The 22,203-nt window shown below is 48.4% G+C and overlaps 1 protein-coding gene across 1 annotated transcript; it reads right to left on the bottom strand.

Annotated features, from left to right (window-relative positions):
- Positions 1 to 1,108: 1,108 nt before the first annotated feature.
- Positions 1,109 to 17,915, bottom strand: PRAG1 (PEAK1 related, kinase-activating pseudokinase 1). Its single transcript, XM_065736705.1, has 5 exons — positions 17,563 to 17,915; positions 14,763 to 16,474; positions 8,640 to 8,797; positions 5,492 to 6,231; positions 1,109 to 2,700 (listed from the first exon to the last, which is right to left on the bottom strand). Exons 1-5 carry the CDS (start codon positions 17,845 to 17,847, stop codon positions 1,663 to 1,665), a joined length of 3,933 nt encoding a protein of 1,310 aa, XP_065592777.1. The 5' UTR covers positions 17,848 to 17,915; the 3' UTR covers positions 1,109 to 1,662.
- Between the last annotated feature and the right edge of the window lie 4,288 nt (positions 17,916 to 22,203).

Genomic DNA, 22,203 nt, shown 5'->3' with positions numbered 1-22,203 from the left:
CTTTGCCAGCACAGCTGTTATGAGATTACAAGCAGCAGGCTGGGACCAGACTTTCCAGGGTAAAGCATACAGTATGGACAGTGGTTCCCAAGCAAGAGGGTTCATGCTGCCTGTGCTGGAGGGAAGTGTATGCAAGAAAGCCAGTGCATAAAAAATCCCTGACAATCACAGTTGGAGTCATCCCACATTCTTTCAGCAGGCAGGGACATGCACAGCTTCCTCCCTAAGGGGGTTGGGGGGAAATTCATTGCAAATGGATGCCCAGCCAAGGAACCATCCCCTCCCATCAGCAGGGACCACAGCCAAATAGATTAAAAAAAAAAAATCCAGGTGAGAAGCCTAGAGAAGATTCACAGGAAGTGGACAATGTGTCAAAAATCCTGTAGAATTAAAATCCCCACAAGAGAGCAGGCTAGAGCTGGAGGTGAATCAAGATTGGAAGAGCATTTTCTCCCCGTTTTCATCTGGGATGGAGGTAGCTCAGCTGATGATGCTAAGCTCTCTCCACGAGCCCCAAACCTACCCCTCAACCAACGACTGCAGAACTGGTCCCAGGAGCACGGCAGCCTCATTTTAGGGTGTAAGAGAGTAAAAGTAGTTCCCAAATCTTCATGAAAATTCAGCAGCAGCGTGGCATCTCTGCCAAGTCAGGTGGCTGCTATGTCTTGAAGGAAGGGGCTAGATAGCTTCTCTCTTCCATGGTGCCACATCTGTTGTAAGAAATCCACAGTGCACCCTGCCCCATGCATTTTTAATGCAAATACCAGCAGCAATAAGGGTCCCCCAGATCAAAGGCTACTGGGGCCAGGACAGCTAATCTCACAATTAAGGGGTTAAATTAATGCTACACAGAAGGGACAGATAAGTTACTAGGTGATGGGAAGGTGCTGGAGGGATGGGAAAAGTGAAGTGGCCCAGCCCTGACTTCCTCCCCTGAGGCCTTGGAGGTGAATTGGGGATTTTCCATTTCATTAACTTTACAAGGGGTAATTCTCCACATGCAGCATCATCTCTGAGAAAAGCCCCATCCTGGCTCTCACATCCTTACACAAATGAGAAGCTAGAAGGCTGGGATGCAAGATAGGAAGACAGCACTGTATTAGCACCTAGAAAAGGTAATAGGCAGGTGATAATGAGTTGTTCACAGCAGATAATACAATTTATACACAGAAGCAAGCCATGATTTTTGTTGTAAAAGTGAGAAACAAAATGGATGTCAAATGTGAATTTGAAAGCCTCTTGTGGCTCTTCCTTGCAAAGGAGTTATACACACTGCTCTTGCTCCCAAGGAGAACAGGCCAGCATGCCCACTCTGGTGAGCAGAGTAGGGGTCAAAGGGTTGTTCCACAGATGCAGAAATCAACTCAGGTACAGATACATTTTGTCCATGAGAAGCATGCACACAGGGGCAGGAGTTTATTAGTCCAAAGACTTACCATACAAAAAAAAAAAAATCTCCTCGAGAGGAGTAGGTTCCAGTTTTGCCTGCTCGCAAATTAGTGCTCAGGGTACTAACCATGTCTTACATTGATCAGAGCTCAGGCCAGGAGATGAACACACGTTCACAGCTAAGATTCAAGCCTCTCACATATTAATGGGGCTGTGTACCTTTCACTGCAAGGCAACCAGGAGCCCTCAGCTGCCTCCAAGACACATCCAAGGTCAGAGCAGCTGCAGCAGTTTTAGTGTGTGTGAGAGGGAGACGGGCTCAGCAGAGGCCAAGTACTGGCAGCACAGCCAGTCCTCCAGTTCCACGCTCCGCTCTGTGTCCACAGCCCTCTCTGCAAACTTCATCATCAGCAGGGCACGCTTCATGTCCACCCAGTTCTGAAGCACCTGGTGGAGGGCTTCCTCATGACTGAGGGGCTGTTCAGTCAGGTCCTTCCGTGGCCCCCACAGCAAGCACTGCAGCATCCGCTTGGCCTCAGTGATCCGCACGCGCTTGATGGGATCTGCTTCCAGAAGTAGGTGGGCTAACTGCTGGAGCCCACGGGAGTAGATGGACAGGCTGGGCAGAGCAGGGAGGTCCTCAGGGCTGTACTCCTGCTCCTTGAGGTGCACCTTCTCCTCAAAGGGGTTGGGCTGGTGCAGGAGCTCATAGATGAGAATTCCAGTCTGAAACTCATCAAATTTCTTATACTGAGAAGCTGACACGATCTCTGGAGCCAGCCGGGCCTGGCTCTTCTTCAGTTTGGAGTCTCCAGATCCTGGTTTCTGCTTAGCTTTCAAAAAATTGCTGATGATGAGGCGGGGCAAATTTTTGTCATCTTTGGCTTTCGTGCAGCTCATGAGGGGCTTGCAGGGGACAAGCAGAAGGTTCTCCAGGCACAGGTCCCGATGGATGATGCCATGCTCTTTGAGATGCTCCAGGCCATTGCAGAGCTGGAGCAGCAAGAAGCAAACCCGACGTTCGTACATCTCAGGCTTGGCTTGGTGCAGTGTCACCGAGTCCCTCACAAAGTCGGCAGTGGTCTGGCTCGGCACCTCACGAGTGATGACCACCACACAGTCATGTTCACTGGTGGTGCGGGAAGGATGGAGGCCATCCCCAGACACACTCTTCCCCACATTCGAAGCCAGCAGCATGCTAGAGGGGACAGAGGCCACAAAATGCCCACAGTCCTGTTGGATGTTGAAGTGGACTGGCACTGGGGGGCTACAGTATGAAGCAGCCACCTTGGACTCTTGGGTTTTACATATCTGTGAGGAAAGACCAAAAGAGGAGTCTTATCTGTTGGCACTTTCTTCCCTTCAGCACCCTTCTCTGGTCCTGAATCCTGGAGTTCCTTTCACATTCTCATCAAACACTCCACTTCCTTACTTCAGTAACTACTTTGATCAATTGGCTGAGGAAAACCAGCAACAAACTGTACTCACCAGAACAGGTAAAAAAAAAAAGCCTCCAGAGAAAAGTGGGAGCAAACAAGTCTAGAAATATGTGATAATGCTGCAAACTCACATGAAAAAAAAAAAACCAAAAACATTTTCTAATCTAGATTTTCTTTAATTCACATGACTTTGTCTTCATTTTGTTTTATATTTGAGCATTAAATACTAAGCAAACTCCAAACCAGTTTTATTATGGGACTATGCATTAGCTTACGGGGCCTTCTGGCATTTCTATTATACTTTTTTTCCCTTTTTATTTAGGGACGTATTTATATCTTACCCACAGGAATCAACAACAGGCTGAAACACAGCATAAAAGGCTTCAAACCCTGGAGCGTGCCACTGCCAGTCACGGCATGTGTGCAAAATTGGATGAGAAATCAATTTTGCCTCCTAGTTAAAATAAATTCAAGAATAGAGAGGAGTTGGAGAACCAGGCTGCTTTTGTATTCCACTAGCAGTGGTTCAAATCTGGGCACTTGCAGGTAATTCACTCAGATGAGATGATAGTGTGGAGATGGGGCATTTCAAGCTCCTATTGTCCTTTCTCTTCTAAATAAAAATACTCTGCTGCACGCTTCTTTTGGGGAAAGATAATCTCTGGAGAGCTGGACAGGCCACAGATTGGGTCACAGCAAGCCCAAATGTCTCCAAAGGCAGAGGAGGCCTTCCATACTCCTGTTGCTCAAATTTGCTTGTTCCTCCTCATGTGAGTAAGACACATAAGCTTAAGATAAGGAAAAGAAAAGTCCTCAGGAGAATAAATGCAGCCAGATACGGTCAGGGAGATCCTCCCCAGTCAGCTGTTCTTTGTGAGAACTTTCACTTGCACCATAGGCATCCTCCATGCAACAAGACCAAGTAAGAGCCTGAGGCTGGATTAGTCATTCATCTTTAAGCAGAGAAATAAGCCAAGGAGTGTATCTTGGCTTAATTCCTCTGAAGACATTTAATGTATCCCTGGGTGCTTCTTGCTATTTTAGATGTAACCGTGTCTGCCTTTGCATGGCCCAAACTCTGGCTCTGGTTGCACAAGTCAGGTTCTCTGCCTGTCATGAGTTATCCAAATCTAATTTTAACTACAGGCCTGTGATTACTTACATGTCTGAAAATCTGTACCACAAGCCAGAAGAAGCAGCTAGAAATCAGCCAATGGTAAAGCTTTGCAAGTAATTCTCCATTTCAGCTACTGAAAAGAAAGTAGACCACTGGAACACTGCAGATGTGCAAGTGAACGTGCGTAAGCACATATGTAACTTCACTTTATGCTGGCTCAGAGCACAGCCCTGTTGGACCGGTTTTGGCTTTATTACAGTGTTCTGCAGTGTAGCAAGAACACACAATAAGCACACAGGGACACAAGCACAGCCCCATTAAGGGGCTAAAACATGGTGTTACTGCCTTGACAGTAATTCATCCACTACAGCAGCGGAGCTCAGCCTCTGAACCCCACCAAGCACAGCAGGCGAGATGGAAGGTCTGTGTGCGCCACAGGGAGTCACAAACTGAAAAGGAACAGGCCACTTCACCATGCAGTTCTCAAGTTTCTGGAGGAAATTTTCCATGAATATAGAAATAATATGCAAGAGAAACTGCTGCTCTGAGTGCTGTGGACTGAAGGCAAGTTCCCATCCAACTCTGCTCTGGTTATTTGCAGCCCCCCTGTTGGGTTGACACTACTTTCTTTGAAAAAAATAAAAAATGCAACTGGTTTTAAAGCTATCACTTAGCTAAAACATCCCCTTGAGGGTTGTAATAGTGAAAACAGTTCAGCAAATTTTTTTTTCTTGCTTAATGCATCTCTAGCATTGCTTTTTAGGGGGAATTATTCTAGGTTTTTAAAAGCAATATGAAGAGGAGGCAGCAATGAGCTTCCCCTAGGCTGAAGTCCAAATAGAAATTAAAGGCTCAGTATTCAAGCAGTAAGTTGGGTCAAGAACATTGAATCCATGAGATGTGCATGAAATGGGTTGCCTAAGTTTATAGCTCTAGGTTTCAGAGTGCTTAACCATAGCACCTCAAGTTTACATTTCAAACAGAGATTCTTCACAGTGACAGGAATATACGTATTTCAGGCCTGACCTTACACAGCGTGTCTAGGTCAGTCTTGCATTGTTTAATTGAGATCTGCAATATCTTACAGCCTGTAGTTTCAAGATCACGCAAGCACTCACACAGTTTCTGGGTCAGACCTTTCACTTAAAAAGCAGGCAGAGGGAAAAAGGATGCCTTTGATAGCTTTTAAGCAGCTTCTGTTGAGGTGAACAATGCTTTACAATGTAGTATTTGCACGAAGTTTTTTAGAAAGAAACCACTGTTGTTGTGGACCCTAGTAGCCTGAGGAAGCAGGCAGCTGACTGACATTTGTTACAACAAAAACCCTACATCTCCAAATTAACCTTTTCAAGGTGAGAAGGAAGACTAGCAATCCTGGGGAAAAACAGGCCAGCAACTACTGGCGGTGCTTCTCAAAGCTGTATTGCTAATTCTGCTCTTTCACTTGGTATCCAATGGAAAGGAGCCCAGAAATTCAGTCACAGCTCTGCTATGGGATGCAGACGCTGCAGCTCTCTGCCCAGGCTTACCTTTGTCATGACCTTACCTTCACAGCATAGGTGGTAGAAGGGTCCTTGGAGCAAGTGGCACAGTAATAGATTGCATCCCCTGAGTCACAGCAGGGCTTGTTGCATGCCAGCTTGAAGAGCGACCAGTTGTTCTCACTGAAGTGTAGCTCGTTCTTCTGCTCCCGCATGAAGCAATCCTCACATTTGGCGACCAGGCGGCGCAAGGACTCGGCATAGAGGGCCCCCAGCTTGGCATACACCCCCTCCTTGCTGTCAATATTGCTCAGGAGGTTGTGGAGCTGGAGGCTGGAGCCTGATGATACCTGGCTGGACATGCTGAGCTGCGAGGAAGAACGAGACTGGAGGTTTCTGCTGGGAACACAGGTCCCTGTGCTCTTGCTGGTAGCTGAGCCCCAGAAACCATTTCCTTTGGAGCCTTTCTCCAGGGACTCCGAAGAGGAGAAGATGCTGGGGTGACCTCTGAAGCTGGCTGGGTGGAGGAAAGGAGGCTCCTCACGGAGGCAGACGTTGCTCTCAGAATGGCTGACATTCAGCCTGGGGCAAGCAGTGCCAGCTGCTCTGCCTGAAGACCCCAGACCCCCAAAAAAACCATCTGGGGAGGACACCGTCCTGCTCACTGTCTTCTTCTGAGGCAGAGGAGGTGGGTGGCTTGGGACAGAGGAGACGCTGTCGTCACCGGAGGCAGGAGGGAAGGGGACAGGGGGAAATGCCAGGCTCTCAGCTGGAGGGGGTGAGTGGTTTGGCTCAGATGAGTGCCCTAGGAGACAGCAAGGCACAGGATTTGATTAATGGCAGGGAACACAGACCCCTCTCCATGTACCTGCCACCCCCACAAACTACCTCCACCAGTACTCAACAGGCCATTCCCACCCCCTGCAAAGCTGCACTTTAGGGGTTAAGGTCTTTAACCTGGTTTAATACAGGAGCTCTGAAAAGAAAGCTGCAACCAGATAGCTAAAGAAATGCTCCCCAGATCAGAAATTGCTTTCCTACAGACTACATGCATGATAGCAAAAAGCTGGTGGAGGGTAAATATTTAAGCTGTGACAGCATACAAAAGGAGGTAAGAATGAAGCACTCATGGATTCTTGTTGGACAGCAATCCCTCAAGCAAACCCCATTTCACCTGGGAGCTGCCACTCAGTGCCTCAGAGCAGCATGGCACAATAAGAGTGACTCACACAACACATAGCTCTGGCTTAAACGTGAGCAGAGCAGCCCAACAAGGATATGGAACACACCTCTCCACTTTACATTGGCTAAGGGTCATTGTGTGGGGTTTGGCAAGCTCTACTCTTCTGAAGAAATCTGGCTTCCCCACTGTCCACCCCCAGCTCACATCAGACCTCCCTGCTCAGAGGGCAATCAGCCCCACGACGTACCACAAAACCCTTTCAGCTCCCTACAGCATTTGCACAGGTACAGGGATACTCATTCAGGCAGCTGTAGCTGTTTTCCTACCTGGCTAGAACAGAGACAGGTAATACAGATGCAGAAGAGGAAAAATGTGGACAAGGATGACTGACACCGAAATAAAGAGCAAGATTTTCAGGTCAGGGAGACAAAAAATATGGAGTCCCTGTCTGGTCCGTAGGAAAGATCCCCTCCATCAAAAAACTGGCAGAACCTGCAGACAAGAGGCATTCAGCAGAGTATCTCTTGCCACTGGGCTTTGACAGAAGACAGTCAAGAGGAATTCTTCAGCATGCAGCCCAAGAATAGCAAAATCAAAGTATCTCCACCAGGATACACAGTCAAATTCCCATTTTAAGAGGCAGGATTTATTTGATAGAAGCTTATGGAACAAGCAGCAGCACTGGAACCTCTGGCAACCAGTCCACACACACAGCCCTCAAATGCCAAATTGCTCTCACCTCTTTTTTTATGTGATGCTGGGCTCTGTCCCAAGCATAGGGAAACAACTGAGATCCTCTCATAACTTCCCTAACTGCTCTGCACCTTCAGAGTAGAGTCCTTCCTTCTGCAGTAAAGGGCTTAGACACCACCCCACATTTTAAAATCTGACAGAACAGCCAATTAACGTGTGCTCACCTCACGCAATGACTGACTGAATAATAGCTGTTTGCTTATGTCATCAAGAAGAAAAAAAATCATACAAAGGTTACTCATTTTAGAGCTCAGCATTCCTGAGTTGAGTTTAAACAGTTGCCTCTGCTACTGGAGGCAGAGAAATCCTCTCATTCTGTGCATTTTGACAGCAAATTGCTTCTGTGCCCTGCAAGTAAAGATCCACACGTGCAAGCTCTCCTTCCCCATGTACAATTTCCTGGCAGTCTCACTTTCAGAATCCAAGTTAGAAGTGGAAAAACGGACTTTCCAGAGCTCTGACTCTTAATTTTATTGCTGCACGTTGTTGCTCTTGGAAAAAACAGAACTTTCACTACATGAAAGTTGCTTTTGCAAAGGAAATACTTTCTGAGCTGCCGAACATGTTAGTGCATGTCTAAATTACGCATTATGAAGAAAGTGACTTCATATTCGTATTTTTTTAATCTCAATTAAACAAGTGCAGGCAGATTTTCCCCCTCCAAGAAACAACTGGGAACACGATGAGGGAGCAATCACCTCTAGCACAAGAGCCTTCTGGTACTCTCCAAATCCCTGAAGGACTGACCATGAAAGTGACTTTGGGCAACGTATGAAGTACAAGCAAGATGAGCACAACTGCTCACAGGACAAACAGATATTGCACTGACCAAATGAAAGAGGAAAAGGCCACAATGTTGGTCTGGCTCTGCCACATTCATCTTAAGTGCATCAAGAAGCAGGAGGGTGAGATAAGAGCTTCTAGATGTTCCAGGAGTGTTTCAGATTGGATATTAGGAAATATCTCTTCTCAGAAAGAGTGGTGAGGCATTGGCACAGGCTACCCAGGGAGGTAGTGGTGTCACCATCCCTGGAGGTATTCAAGAAAAGGGTGGATATGGCACTGAGGGACACATGGTCAGCGTGCATGGGGTGACAGCTGGACTTAGCAATAGCTTCCAGCATTAATGATTCCATATGATGGTTTGCTGGGAGGACTACTTGATAGGATCCTTGTGATCTCTGCTTTGACAGTGCTGCCCCAGAAGCAGGGCTCAGTATAGGGCAATCTCTCCTCAGTGCTAATGCTACCTTCTCCTCTTCCCTGCAGTCACTTACTGCCATCGCTGCCAGTCTGTGTGTCAGAGTCGAGGCTGTCAGAGGAGCCAGCTGTGAAGCTGACATGGACACTCCTGAAAGGTGGGCTCAGGCTCTCGGCAGAGCTGTTGCTGGCTCTCTCCAACTCAGCGTTATTTGGGTTCATTTTCGAAATGTGCCTAGGGAGAGTAAACAGAAAGGTCAGGAGACAGCAAAAGACACAATGCATGGAGACAAAAATGCATGGAGCAAAAGACACTTGTGCATGGAGAATCAGGCTGAAAGCAGCCTCAGCTTGATCTCTGCACATCCATTCAGACACTGTGCAATGTTTTATCAGGCTAGTACCTTGTGCACTTTTCTTCTTTCTCTAGAACTTGGGGATTGTATCCCACTGATACTGAGCAAGCTATAGCCCTGCAAAGCACCAGTCCCTGTAAGAAATCTGCTGTGTCTGAGTAGAGAGAGACCCATTGGGCCAATGTCGCCCAGCCCTGGTCCAGACCTTTTTCCTGGTGGGGTCCTGAATGATATCCCATTTTGGTCATTGCCACCAGGAACTGGGGACCCACCATTGTTTGCCCTTTGTAAAAATCAGTGGAAAGGCAAAGCATCACTTCTCCCATTTTACAGAAGGAGAGGTTGAGGCTAGGCATCAGAATCCAGCTCCTACATGGCAGAGGCATGAGGAGAAGAAAGTTCCATCACTGGCAACCATCATCTCTTTGGTGCATCATTGTAATGATTGAAGTGTTCAAAAAAAAAAAAAAAAGAACGACCTCTGCAGAAAACAAGAGCTTGCCAAACCCAGGACCTACCATGCAGTTTTTAGTGGAAGACCCACTGGTTTTCATCCAACTTCCATCTAAAGAGAAATAAATATATAAACCATAAGCTGTGCTTATGTCCTGCAAGGGTCACAGTTCAAATGATCAATTGTAGGCAAGCAGGATACGGAGCAAGATAAAGAGTTTCCCCTACATTTTCTTCATTTTTTCTTCTCTGGAAAACAACAGGAACTGTTGAAATCAAACGCCCCATCTTTTGTACAGTTCAGGCTCTACTGGCCAGTAAACAAAGGTTATTTGCCCACGTTTTTTTAAATGAAACTGCTAATCTACTGATAAAACTCAACACATAGTTGATTAAGAAAGTATAAAAGCTGCTGGAAAACTTGCAAAAAAGAAAATCAGCTTCCACTGGCTATCGTGCTGGAAGGTATCTGGCATTTCCTAATCAGAGCTGAATGGCTGCTGAGAAAGACAAACAAAAGGCATGCACGGCTGTGTTCTTGTGACACACTGCTCTCACACACACAACCCTACCTCTCCCACAAGCCCAAGTCCAGGCAATGCCACAAGCATTTTACGGTAAAGAAACGTTTCACCCTATGTCCAGACAAAGCACTTACTCTCATGTCCACACAACCACATGGAGAGCAGCACGTAGGAGAAGCCCGGAAGAAACTTCTGCCAGACTTCCTCATTTGCCCGAGCAGCCTCATTCTAAAAATACTCAGGGACTGATCAAACTGAGGCTGTGAAACCACCCCAGGTACAGCTTGGTGGAGACAGTGCTCACAGTCTTGTGCTAGTGATGAGTTTACCGCATGCACGCATGCACTCACCTCAGCAAGTCTCCGTGGGAGGGTTTGCAAAACCTCACATGCATCACACAAGGCAGGTTAAAAGGAAAAAATGCCAAAGAGCAAGCAAGGGATGCATAGAGATTTTTAGCTATGTTACTAGCAACCATGCAGATTCACATTCCCACTTTAAAAGAATTAATACTTTTTTTTATTATTAATATTAATTATATATTAATATAATATATATTATATATATATATATTAATTATATATAAGAATTAATATATACACACATACATATATACACACACACAAACTATTTAACTTCATCCCATAACTGCATTTCTCAGAAGCTCAGCTTTTAGTAACTTGGGGAAAAAGATGGAGGGGTACCCACTCACGCACTTAAGAATGAAGGAAGCATTTGAATCCATGAGAAAAGGAAGATTTTAGGCGAGAGCTGGTCTTGATTTGCACAGCTGAGAGGCTTCCTAGCACGTTCCTCCCCCCATCCACACACACACAATAGAGAAGTTGGTGCATTTCTGTTTCCATCCCATCACTTAAGCACAAATCCACAGCGCTGCCTTACCATTCCCACACTCGGGCAGTGATGAGACTTTGCTCAGCGGTGCAAGGTCCGCCTCATGCAGCCGCACCTATTCCTCCCAGCAACCTGGGCACAACACGGCTGCCGACAGCACCCTCCTGGCTGCGTGTTTGCCGAGCTGCTGTGAAGTCATACGTACAGAGAGCCCCATTTCCTTTCTGTACCGCTGTGACTTATGTAAAATGCAGTTCCTGAATAGGCACACCGAAATAGAAATTGCTCGCCGCTTAAGCGACATCCTGCTCTTGTTTCAGATGTTACACCAGGCCAGCTTATACTGCCTGGAAATACTTCAGCTTCACATCTCCCTCCTTTCCTAGGAACTGCTCAGCACACAGCCTGGAGCACACCCAAGATTAAATACCAATCGCTGTACCAAAGAACTATAGTGTTTGCTATGGCCAAACTGTCCTGTTTCAATAAAATTAGCTGAGCTCACTGCAACAACCTACAGGATCCTGATTTATGGCTAACCCCAGCTTCCTCTCCTTTGTAGTGTTCATTCATATCAAGGGCACCAGGTTACTGCTCTCCATCTTTCCTCTTCCATCTAAGGGTACTGAAAATAAAGAACAGGAACTAATTTTAAACCCTACAGCCTGGATGGAGCAGTGCCTAATTTACCTTCCTTTCCCAAATCTGCGCGCAGCACCTTAAGTGGTATCTTCAAGAGCAGTACCCTCAAGCGAGAGTGCATAAAGAGCAGGTCACAAAAGAGTCAGTTCTAAATCTAATAATCTAACAAGACAGGGTTTCCAGCTTTCCTAATTACTCTGGCAGCTTTAAATGCACTTGAATTATTCAGCATCCTCCACATGACATCCTGCAATACTCAGGCAACCCCTCAGATTCCCTATTCCCCAGTTTTTGCATCCTGAATAACAGCACAATAACGCGCAATCTCAGTATGTCTCAAGCTCATTTGTCCTTTCAGTGGTGGTGGAGTTCACGACATGCCAAGCTGCACACATTTATTGCCTGAGGTGAACATGTTCTTCAAAGTCCAGATGTATCTAAAGCTCTGCCCTTCGAAGGTGGCACTAATTATTATAAAAACAGCATCGCTGTTTCCTTTCTTTAAGATGCACATCAAATAGATTAACAGTCAAGGTTTACATGCTGGAAGGAACCATTAGGATCATTTTGCCTAAACCTCTGCACAACATAGGCATAAATTTCAGCAAGGACTCATTCCTTGTGCCGAATAACTGAATGCCACAATAGGATATTTATCACCAAAAAACATTTAAACCATTTTAACACACTATATATCCTCTCTCAAATTTGAAGTACAAGTAAATTTCCTTTAAAATAATCAATTCAATTTAGTCAGGAAAGTCAATATTAAATATTTTGCTACAGCTGAAGATTTTGGAGGAAAAAAGATAGTTACGCACCTTTCCTGAAACTGCACTGAACCTACCTGAGCCTCACCTACACTCATCCAGTGAAGGAATGGGACCTTCACAGCTGTCTTACTGGAGGATGTCTTGGGCTAGCACAGCCCATCTCTGTGAGGGACTATATCAGTGTAACCGTGGTGGCGGTTCTTCCATTACTGACAAGCACATGCCCACATGCTGCCCTAGCCTAGGAATGTAGGAACGTGTCTCACAGTCCCCATGATCAGCATCATCAACAAGATCTCCCCCCTCCTTCAGGCACGTCACCCAGGAACATCAGAGATGTTCCACCAGCACCAGGCAAGTCATACCACGAGTCAGAGCCGCCAGCAATGGCTGCACAGGTAACAAACACAACACCGCCACGGTGGTTTTAACTAGCTGTGCACGTAGGCATCCCTCCCACTGACAAATACAGGTAGCAACACCCTGGATCCGCATCAACATGCTCAGAGAAGGCAAGCTGGAGAAGAAAACAAGACTGTGCTCAAAGCAAACAAACAAACAAAGCAGCTGGCTGGGTTCACACAGCTTGTGAAACCCGACATTATGATCATATCACTCCTTTTAGGCCACAGGGACACGCAGGGCCTTGGTAGCCAGGGAGTGGTGCTCTTCGAGTAAGGCACTACAAGGCTCAGCTGCAGGCATCAAGGTTTTGGGAGGCAGCTACATGCAGCACAAAGCATCGCCTACAGCAATGGGGATAAGAGCAGGGCCAGCACCTACCTCAACCAGACAGCATGTTCCACAGCTCCACAAAAGATGCCGGTCATGGATTCCACACATTCCCTGCCCTCACTTTCCCTGCCCTCTTTCTAGCACACAGATGCTTTCAAGATGACTCAGAACCAACTGTTAGAGTTGGTGTGGCCTGGGACTGAAACAACCCCCCTCCAAGGAGCAGAAAATGCTCCACACCCACCAGAACTAATCACAACTCCTAGCACCTCAAATGGATGGCAACTGCTGGGATGTAAACTGCTGACTGGGCCACCACCCTTCTGGTCTGCCCAATGACCTCTGCTCTGCAGGGAAAATCAGGTGCTAGAGTACTGTCAGCTTGTGAGACAGCATTTCCCAGAAGGTCACTCAACAGCATCACATCATCAGAGCTCTGCTGGACCTCAGCATCTCACAAGGGGAACACAATCCCAAGCACAGGCTGATAGAAGGCACTCAGTTGCAGCAGCTGTGAAATAAGGTTCATAGGATCAGAGCTAAAGTGAAACTCAGTGCCATTGCTGATTCTAAAGGCAATAAAGCTCATCTGTGTGCTCACACATCTGTGGATCTTTTCTTTCCTCAGACTTCATGAGGAATCACGCAGCAGGAAGACCAGCACTAAGAACTAAGGCCTAGTCTTCATCTCATCCCTTTCCCTTGAGAAACCTTAGTTGTTCACTGCTTAGTCATTTTAAATCATTTGAAAATGCTTTGTTAAAAGGAACTTCAATTTAGGAAGGAACTTAAGGAACTTCGCTCTGTTAACCAGACCTTGAAAATTTGATGTGAGAACAAGGCAATGGATGTACCAACCCAAACACTGTTTCAGCCTAAAGGACAGTGATGACCGTGCACAGGCTTGACTGTGGGCCCCACAAGCATGTTCTCCACTCAACTTTTAAACCAAGGAGCTGGAGTTAAATCCGCCATGCAACACACAGTTCCAGGTAACAAAAATGAGTTATGCAATAAAGCAAATGCAGAATACCTGCAGAATGTGAAATATTCCTGTCCCCTGTGATCAGGCCACCCAATTCTTTAATATATATATATATATATATATATATATATATATATATATATATATATAAAAACACACACAGAGATACACACACACACCTATATTAATTCCCTGTGTGTTTTTTTTTCTAATGCAACTGCAGCCACTTCCTTCCTAGATGGACAGCTCTCCTGCACACATTTTGTAGGGCCTGATGTCACCCTCTGCTCACAAACCCAAGTTTCAAGGGAGCTCCAACAAGGGGAAGGCTCCCTGAAACCAGGTGGCTCTACACATTGTAAGCATGTGGTAGACAACTCCAATTACTTGCTTTCATGCAAGGAGCCCACCCTGGGAAAACTACAGCTTTAAGCATTAACCTTTAATGTAAAAAGAATGTTAGCGCCAAATTGGAAACTAAGATTTCAGAAGCCTTTGCTATGAGGGCCTTCCTTGGTAGGAAGTTGTCCATTGATACCTACAAGGTGAGCTAGCAAGCTCAGGTTTTTTGTTCTACTCAATACTAAAGGCCTCTGCTGAGACAAAATCAAGCTGATGTGGAAAGCACCAGAGGTCCAGGGCATGGACTTTGCTCTCACTTGAGTACTGTTACCCAGAGCAACCATTTACAGCCCTGAAGGACAAGGATTTGCAAATATATCACAGCTCCTCAGCCATGCTGTTATCTCCCATGCTCCTGAAAATCCACCTCAGAAAGTGAAGAAGAACAATAATTGCCTTCTGGTCAATCAAGCCCTACAGCGAACATTGTGATTGCAAAAGCTTAGCAGTCACACACATGCTCACAGTGCTGTACCTGGATTGCTTTTTTGGCGGTGGTGGTGGCGGTGCAAACTCCATCCCATTGCCCTTGTCCTTAGGGAAGTCGAAGGAGAAAGACAATGACTTGCTGATCCCAGCCTGACTCTCCATCACCGGGCAGTCTTCCACAAGGTCAGCACCAGCTTTTCCATTCTCAGCTCCTGGGTGGGTTGAGACCTCCTGTTCTTCCTCTTCTTCTTCCTCCTCCTCCTCTTCCTCTATCCGGCACTGCTTGGCCCATGTTGGGGTGTAGTATTTCTGCCTCCTGTCATAGGGCGAGCCTGCCAGGCCTCTGCTGGACTCTTCCACAGAAACCCCGTTAATATGAGTGCACGGAGAAGGGGTTGTCCTGAAGGTACCTGTATCCACACAGCTCCTTGGCAGCAGCTGAGCCCCAGCTCCATCATGGCTACTGGTGTCACCAGGCTTTGTCACAGAGGAACTTACTGAGGGTACATGGTTCCTCTCACCACTCTGCTGGCTGTTTTTGGACATCTTTGGGGGAATGGCTGGGCTGTCCATAACTGTATTTTTGGTAGGAGCTGCCAAGTGAAACCTTGGGCTGTTTTCACTTCCAGATCCTTGAAAAACCTCTCCAGGCTCGACAGTGGGTGATGAAGTCCCAAAATCAGGGTGTGAAGCGGGGCTGATGCATGGCCATTGAACTCCCACAGCAGAGTCAGGGCTGCTGAGGAATATTGTCTTGTGGTCATCCTCTGTGTGCGCGGCCATAATTGTTATCTTTGCCGCCACTTGGGCTGTGGAGTCCTGGTGCTCCTTCTCAGCACCTTGCAGCCAGGTGCCGTCCCTCCATGTGCCATCAGCCTGCTCCTTGCCACTGGCCAGCTTCTCTGCTGCCGCGCACCTGCCAACCCCCTTCAGCTGGGTTTTCTTCCTCTTGGTGCTTTCAGCATAGATGGGATCCCCGCGGGCTGGCTCAGTAAGCCGGGTGCGCTGTGGCTCCACCAAGGCCTGCTGGGGAGCACTCAGCCCCTCAGGCCTGGGGCCTCCGTCCAGGTCTCCACAGTGAGAGAAGTCATCCTTCTCCCGGCACGGCACAGAGACAGCCATCTTGCTGCTGCCCTCAGCAGTGTCGGACTGGTGGGTTGGCTTTTTGCTCTGTGCACACTGGGTGTAGGGGAGCAGATCGCTCCGCTCTTTTGCTATGCAGAAAGCCACATTCACAGCCCTGTGCTCCTCCTCACTGAACTTCACCGCCCTGCCACTCGGCCTGGAGAGCTCCGCAGCATCCCGGTGTTTCCAGCTGTGGGGAGCCAGGCTCTCTCTGTGGGACTCCGTGATCAAACAGTACTCTCCCCCTTCCCCTTCAAAGCTGGAGGAGAGGTGGCTGCAGTCACCCTCTGAGGATGAAGGGTTTCTACCAGAGCTCACAACACCTCTGTCCCCCAGATTAGGGCAGAGGGGCCTATGCGGCAGGGCGAACTTTTCCTTGGCTCTGTCCTCCTGCTTGCCCACCTCGCCCACCAGCACCAGGCTGTGGATGGAGACGTTCCTCTCCACGTGGCTCTCCAGGCCGCGCAGGCCCACCATGGAGTAGCTGGGTGTGCAGCAGGACAGGCAGTCGCGTGGCGGGCTGTGCAGGAAGGGCTTTCTCATGCCACTGGTTCCAAAACCATCGAGGCAGATCCGCTGTGAGTCGCCTGACTTCAGAAGGAGGTGCTTACCGGAAACCATTCCCCAGCCGACCTGCACAGGCCAAAGAGACAAATGTGCCATCAGCACATGCAAAATGAAAGAGAAAGCAACAAAAAGAAAAAAGAAAACCAGAAGAAAGTTCACCAGCATTTTCAGCCTGTTCTGCACTGTGCTCACCCCAGTGATATCTCTTACTCCTTTTCTACTTGTCATGCTTCCCGCACCACTCGCATTACCAACAATGGCAATGCACTGGAAAAAGGCATCCTCCTTTCTTTGTATGGGTTCACTGCCAGAAACATGTCCAACCTGTCATCCTGTCTGTGAGTCACCATGCAATTAAAGATTCAGAGAGGGAAGGAGTATTTGTGCTTTCCTCTGCTATTTTCACTTCATTTCATGCTGCCGCTCCAGAGCCAAACTCTCTGGAGCACAGACACAGACTGTCATAGATTGTCCTATGACAGCAGCTTGGTGACACCCAGCAGGAGGGACTGGGGAGCAGAGAGTGGAACACATCTGAAATCTCTTCACCTGAGATTTACACCAATTTGGTCTCAAAGCATTGCTTTCCAAAAGTGAGGGAAATTGTTAAAATTCACTAAAGTTCATCTGCCTCAAGACTGGCAGGCTTAACTCAGCTCAGTTTTGTAGGAGGGAAAGTCAAGGAAAAAACAAGGAGATTATATCAGATGTGTAGCACGTGCCAATCCAGGCTGTGGCAACCCCATTCCTCCATGTCAGTAGATATTCACAAGGCAGTCAGCCTATGGTTTCTAGGATACCAGGCTCTGCTCTCGGCCTGAGAGCAGAAAAGGATTCAGAGGCAGGAGGGACCCGCAGAGTGACACCCAGCTGCAGCCCAAGGGCTTCTTTCCAGTGTCTTTTCCCAGGAAAATAACTTCAGCCAACGTGCTTATTTAAGTTCCAACACACGTTTTTAAGCTCCTTTGCACTCACAAGCAATGTTTAATTCAACTTTAGCCAAAGACACGTTGGGAAACCAACACAGCTCTATAAACTTGATTCACAAGCAGAAGGAAAAGCTATGATAAAACCGTTTCATTCTCAGCTACTCCTAGAGTTCCTGAGTGGAAGTAAGTAACGGGAAGTCATAATTTGACTGGATTAATCATTACCTGTGACAGATCTGCATTCATATTCACATCTGCCCACGCATCAGAAACATCTGAGTTTATCATAGTTGGCTTCACAGCAATGGTTGGCTTGGAGAACACGGAGGTATTTACGCCCTCGTCTTCCAACGCTGGGCTCTCAGGCTTGCTCCTACCTCCATTCGGGAGCACACAGCTCGCTCCCACGTCTGGGGGTGTTTGCAGCCGATGGGAACTTTTTGGGTTGAAGCAGTTTTTACAGGAGCCAGGTTTCCACACGTGTTCCACAAAGTCACTGCACGCAGACATCTTCAAATCCTGGAGGCTCAGAGCAAGAGCCCGCTGCGTCTTCTGCACTGTCCTCCACTGCTCATTTTGCGGTCACTTTTAAGGTCACTGAGTTACCTGGAAAGGCACAACACTGCCTGGTTAGTTTTGGTATCCACAAAACAGAAAGAAATAAAGAAAGAGCTTTAATCGAACAGGTGATAATTGCACTCATTCTGCCGTCATCACAAAGGCTCATTGTTTACAGTGCTTTCTTCACAGCTTAGCTGAAGCCCACACAATCACTTAAAAAGCCTCAACTTCTAAGCATAACTGCAAGAGAGAAGACATCAAACAAGCAGCATTCCTACATGATTTAATTCCCTGTTTGATGAGCATGTAGAACAGCCTCATGCAAGGTTTAGGTCAGTGGGAAGGGGAAGATGTCTTGGAAGAGCTGCTCACAGCCCTGCAGAGCACAGCCAGGTGGGAAAGGTTTCTTTTCTAAAGTGACATCCTCTCTCTGGAAAGAAGTGTGGAGATAGAATCATAGAATCATAAGGGTTGGAAATGACTTCTAAGACCATCGAGCCCAACCACCAACCGATCCTGACCATGCCCACTAACTGTCCCTCGGTGATACAGGGACCAGAATCGGTGGCTGTAACCAAGGGAACCGACAACAACGGCCTTCATCCAGAAGCACCACTGTGGTTCCTGCAGCTGCACACAAAGGCTCCTCTCCCAGCCAGACGAGCAGCAAGGCTGGGGCTGGCACTGACTGCAGCAAGTGCCTGGCAGAAAGCTCGCATCCGCTCTGCCAGGAGCCACAAATAACAGTGTCAGCTTGCTGAAACGATTCATTGTCTGCAAAGGGAGAAGCGCTTCGCTCTTGGATTACTTACAGACAAGTATGCCTTCCCATCTTCCTTCCCCAGGAGGAAATGCCCCAGGAGCAAGACATTCCTGCATTCCTGTGCCCCCTCCCCGCACAGCCAGATCTGATTGCGCTCAGCCGGTAGCTATCTACAGCTAACAACTTTGGAGATACTTCAGACGACGACTCCCACAGAGTTCAGTGGATTAGGGAAGAGAAGATCAGAAAATGCAACTGGATCAGGAAAACTGCAGCTGGCTGCTGTGAGTGCCCTGTCACGGAAGCACCCCGTGTCGCTCCAAGGTTCTTCCCTGCATCACCAACCTCAGGGCACCAGCTCACAGCCAGCAAGCTTGTGCTTGCAAACCAACGAAACCAAGATTCCTCCAAGGGTCTCTGCACATGCACTTTCCATCCCCAAACCAAAAGCACCAAAGCAAAATTTACTGCTGGATCCTGCCACGCTCTCACCACTCAAGCACAGCACCATAGCTACAGACAACTTTGCACCTGTGTACTGCTCAAAACCAGATGCACTTCAGCTACACTTCCATCCTCCCTGATACAGAATGGGCACTGTTCCAAATGAAAGGGGGGGTGGGTGGGGGTGGGGGTGTAAGAGTTCAGGGGGGATGAAGCAAATGGGAAAGAGATGCTGACCCAAAAGCATTAGCTGAATCCCTTTGTAAAAGGGACTCTGATTACATAAGGCATCAGTACCCGCAGGCTGGCACTGTCTGGCAGGATGATAAAGTGACAAAAAGGGTATCAATGAGATTCACATATCAGATAGGAGGATGCCTCACTCTTTGCAGAGAGAAGACAGTTTTAGACAGGTTTTTCCATAGATTTCACGGACTCCAATCACTCTTAGACACATACCCAACACCTCATGCTGCTACAAAATTAACATTATCTGGCAGAAAAAAAGAAAAAAAGAAAAAAATCCAAGAACAGAACCCCACATGTCTTGAAGCACAACCACACTCACTTCATTTCCCTTCAGACATCCAACCCTCCATCAAGCCGGGCACTGCCTTCAGTTGTGGGCTGCTCAGCAAGTCAGGAGGCGATGGTCCAAGCGCCCCACCATTCATTTTACCCCCCCGACCGGGGAAAGAAAAATAAACGTGCTACGATGCAGGGATGCTGAACGCCAGGATGGAAGCCGGGAAGTTCGCGGCGCTCATAGCTCCTGTATCACCCGAAGGTGGTTAACAAGTGTCCTGAAGGGAGCTAGCAACGGGGGAAAGAAAGAAAGAAAAAAACAAAAACGCCACACAAAGGGAAGGCAGGGAACGGAGACAGGGGAAGCCCCTCGTTCCCGGCGCTGCGCAGCTCAGTCCAGGATCCTCTCTCGCAGCCGGAGCAGCGTTCCCAGCCCGCGGGCGGCAGCAGCCCAGCCCGGCTCGGATGCTCCGGCCACGAAATCCCCCCCATGCGGGGGACCGCCCGAAGTTCCCCGGGAGGACGCTTCACCCCCACCCCTCCGGCTCCGTGGGGGTCTCCCCGAGCCCGGCTTTGTCCCGGTGCTGCCCGCCCCCGGCCCCGCCGCGCTCACCGCGCTCCGCTCCGCACTGCCGCCGACGGGCGACTGCGAGCGCTGCTCCGCGTGGGCCGGGGGTAGCGGCCGCCCCGCCCCGGCCCGGCCCACCTCACCCCACCCCGCCTGCAGGCAGCGGAGCTCTGCAGCCCACCGCCGCCTCCGCGCTGCGCGGTGCCGAGCGATTCAGTAATTGGGGGTCTGAGGCGGGAGGGGTGGAGGAAAAGGAAAGCCTCCCCACCCGGCTCGGGGCACTCCTCGCCGCAGCTCTGCTTCTGCTGCCAGTTCCACGCCCGATCGTGGGCTAAAACAGCCCAGAAACGCCACGTTAAGAGAATCGCAGGAAAACACAGGACGCCTCCACTTCACTAGCTACTCTGCCATAAGGAAGTCTGCCCAACGCGCCTCCCGCTCTGCCTTTCAAGCAAAGCACTCATTTGCTCACCAACAATTCACTGCATCTCTTTGTAGCGCCAGTGCACTCCTCAAACGAGCGCATTCATGCACAGAAACGCATTAATCATGACTGAAGCCACGTTTCAGCTGCACAAGGGGAAAATCAGCCTGGAAAGTCATCAACACCACCTGGGTTACACACCTGAGGGCACAGGTGCCTCGACACCACAACTTTTCCACGGGGACCCTTGTGGCAAGACAATGGAGCTGGAGCATCCCAGGGCTGCCAGGAGCTCCTATGCTCACTGCCAGTTTCTGTGGCAGCTCCCCAGGCCCCACGACTGGTCCACCCAACCCCAGCCAGAGACTGCTTTAGAAAATGAAAGCGCTCTTATGGCCCTGCAGTAGAGTGTCCTGAGATATCCACCCCAGGTGGAAAGTCCTTTCTGAAGCCAGAAACTTTAGGATTACAGATTAATGAAAATTCATTTGTTCCAGTGAAGTCATAGATTCATTAAGGTTGGAAGAGACCTCTAGGATTATTAAGGCAACTCCCAGCCTATCCCCACCATGCCCACTGACCCTCAGTGCCACATCTCCACAGCTCCTGAATACCCCCAGGGACAGTGACTGCACCACCTCCCTGGGCAGCCTGTGCCACTGCATCACTGCTCTTACTGAGAAGAAATTAGTCCTAATATCCAACCCGAACCTCTCTGAAGGCGACTTGAGGCTATTCTCTCTCATTCTAAAGTCATTTTCTTCTCATGTCCGAAGAGTTCAGGAAAAGAGAGCACCCTCAGATTTTCAGACAAACTTCTTCAAGGGCTGAGAACAACAGTGACAGGTTTTGGAGTGGCTGTAATCTCCCAGTTTTTTTCAGAACAGCATTCATCATTGTTCATTATGGCATTTCATCAGTGGCCAAGAAAGCTTGCAGTATTGAGGCACAGACCCCTGGAACTGGACTTTCTGTGCACTCTGGACCTTTTCCCACCCCAATTGTTCTGTTTGTCATGGCCCTTTTTGCAAGCCCCCACACAGCATTCCTCCCCCATCTCTCCCTTTCTTGCTGCCCCATCTCCAAGGTTTCTCCTTGGCCCCATGCACGTTCCATCTTGCTGTAGGAAGAAAATGTACCCTGTACAGAATACCTGTATGTAGGTACCAGGATCCAAGCAAGTCCTAAAATCCAAGCCCTGATAAAAAGGATTAACCTTAGGACCCTAATGTAGACTCTAAACCATGCTCCATGGGAGTCAATCACCAAGCACATCTGGAGGGTCCAAGTGTAGACAGGGACCATCTCCCTTATAGAATCTCAACTGCTAACACAATCCCATGAAGAATCAGCAGCCCCGTGCCCATCCATGCCTGGCACAGCGATCCTTTTGCTTGGGGGACTGTGGCAAAGGGGGAGCTGGCTTCTCCCCGCAGAAGAGCAACAGTGGCTGCTAAGAAATCACAGATAATGGCCCTTTTGATGGATGCTCAGCTTGTGCTTTTGGGATGCAGCGGTCGTGGCAGGGCTGGGAAGGGGGAGGCAGTGCGGGGGAGTATGACAGTGGTGATAACAAGTGGG

The sequence above is a fragment of the Cyrtonyx montezumae genome, unplaced genomic scaffold, assembly GCF_038088225.1.
Source record: "Cyrtonyx montezumae isolate F1298 unplaced genomic scaffold, pur_monq_1.0 scaffold_2, whole genome shotgun sequence".
In the NCBI taxonomy this organism is placed as follows: Eukaryota; Metazoa; Chordata; class Aves; order Galliformes; family Odontophoridae; genus Cyrtonyx; species Cyrtonyx montezumae.
Note: the sequence above shows the minus strand (reverse complement) of the source record. Positions and strands in the feature narration are given on the sequence as shown.

Bases quoted from the DNA above. Each gene is read 5' to 3' on its own strand.
- PRAG1 (XM_065736705.1), bottom strand. From the start codon at position 17,847: ATGTCTGCGTGCAGTGACTTTGTGGAACACGTGTGGAAACCTGGCTCC. The intron at 16,475-17,562 runs GTAATGATTAAT...TGGCCTGTGCAG, and splicing joins TGAATGCAGATCTGTCACAG to GTCGGCTGGGGAATGGTTTC. The intron at 2,701-5,491 runs GTAAGGTCATGA...CTTTCCTCACAG, and splicing joins CTACCACCTATGCTGTGAAG to ATATGTAAAACCCAAGAGTC.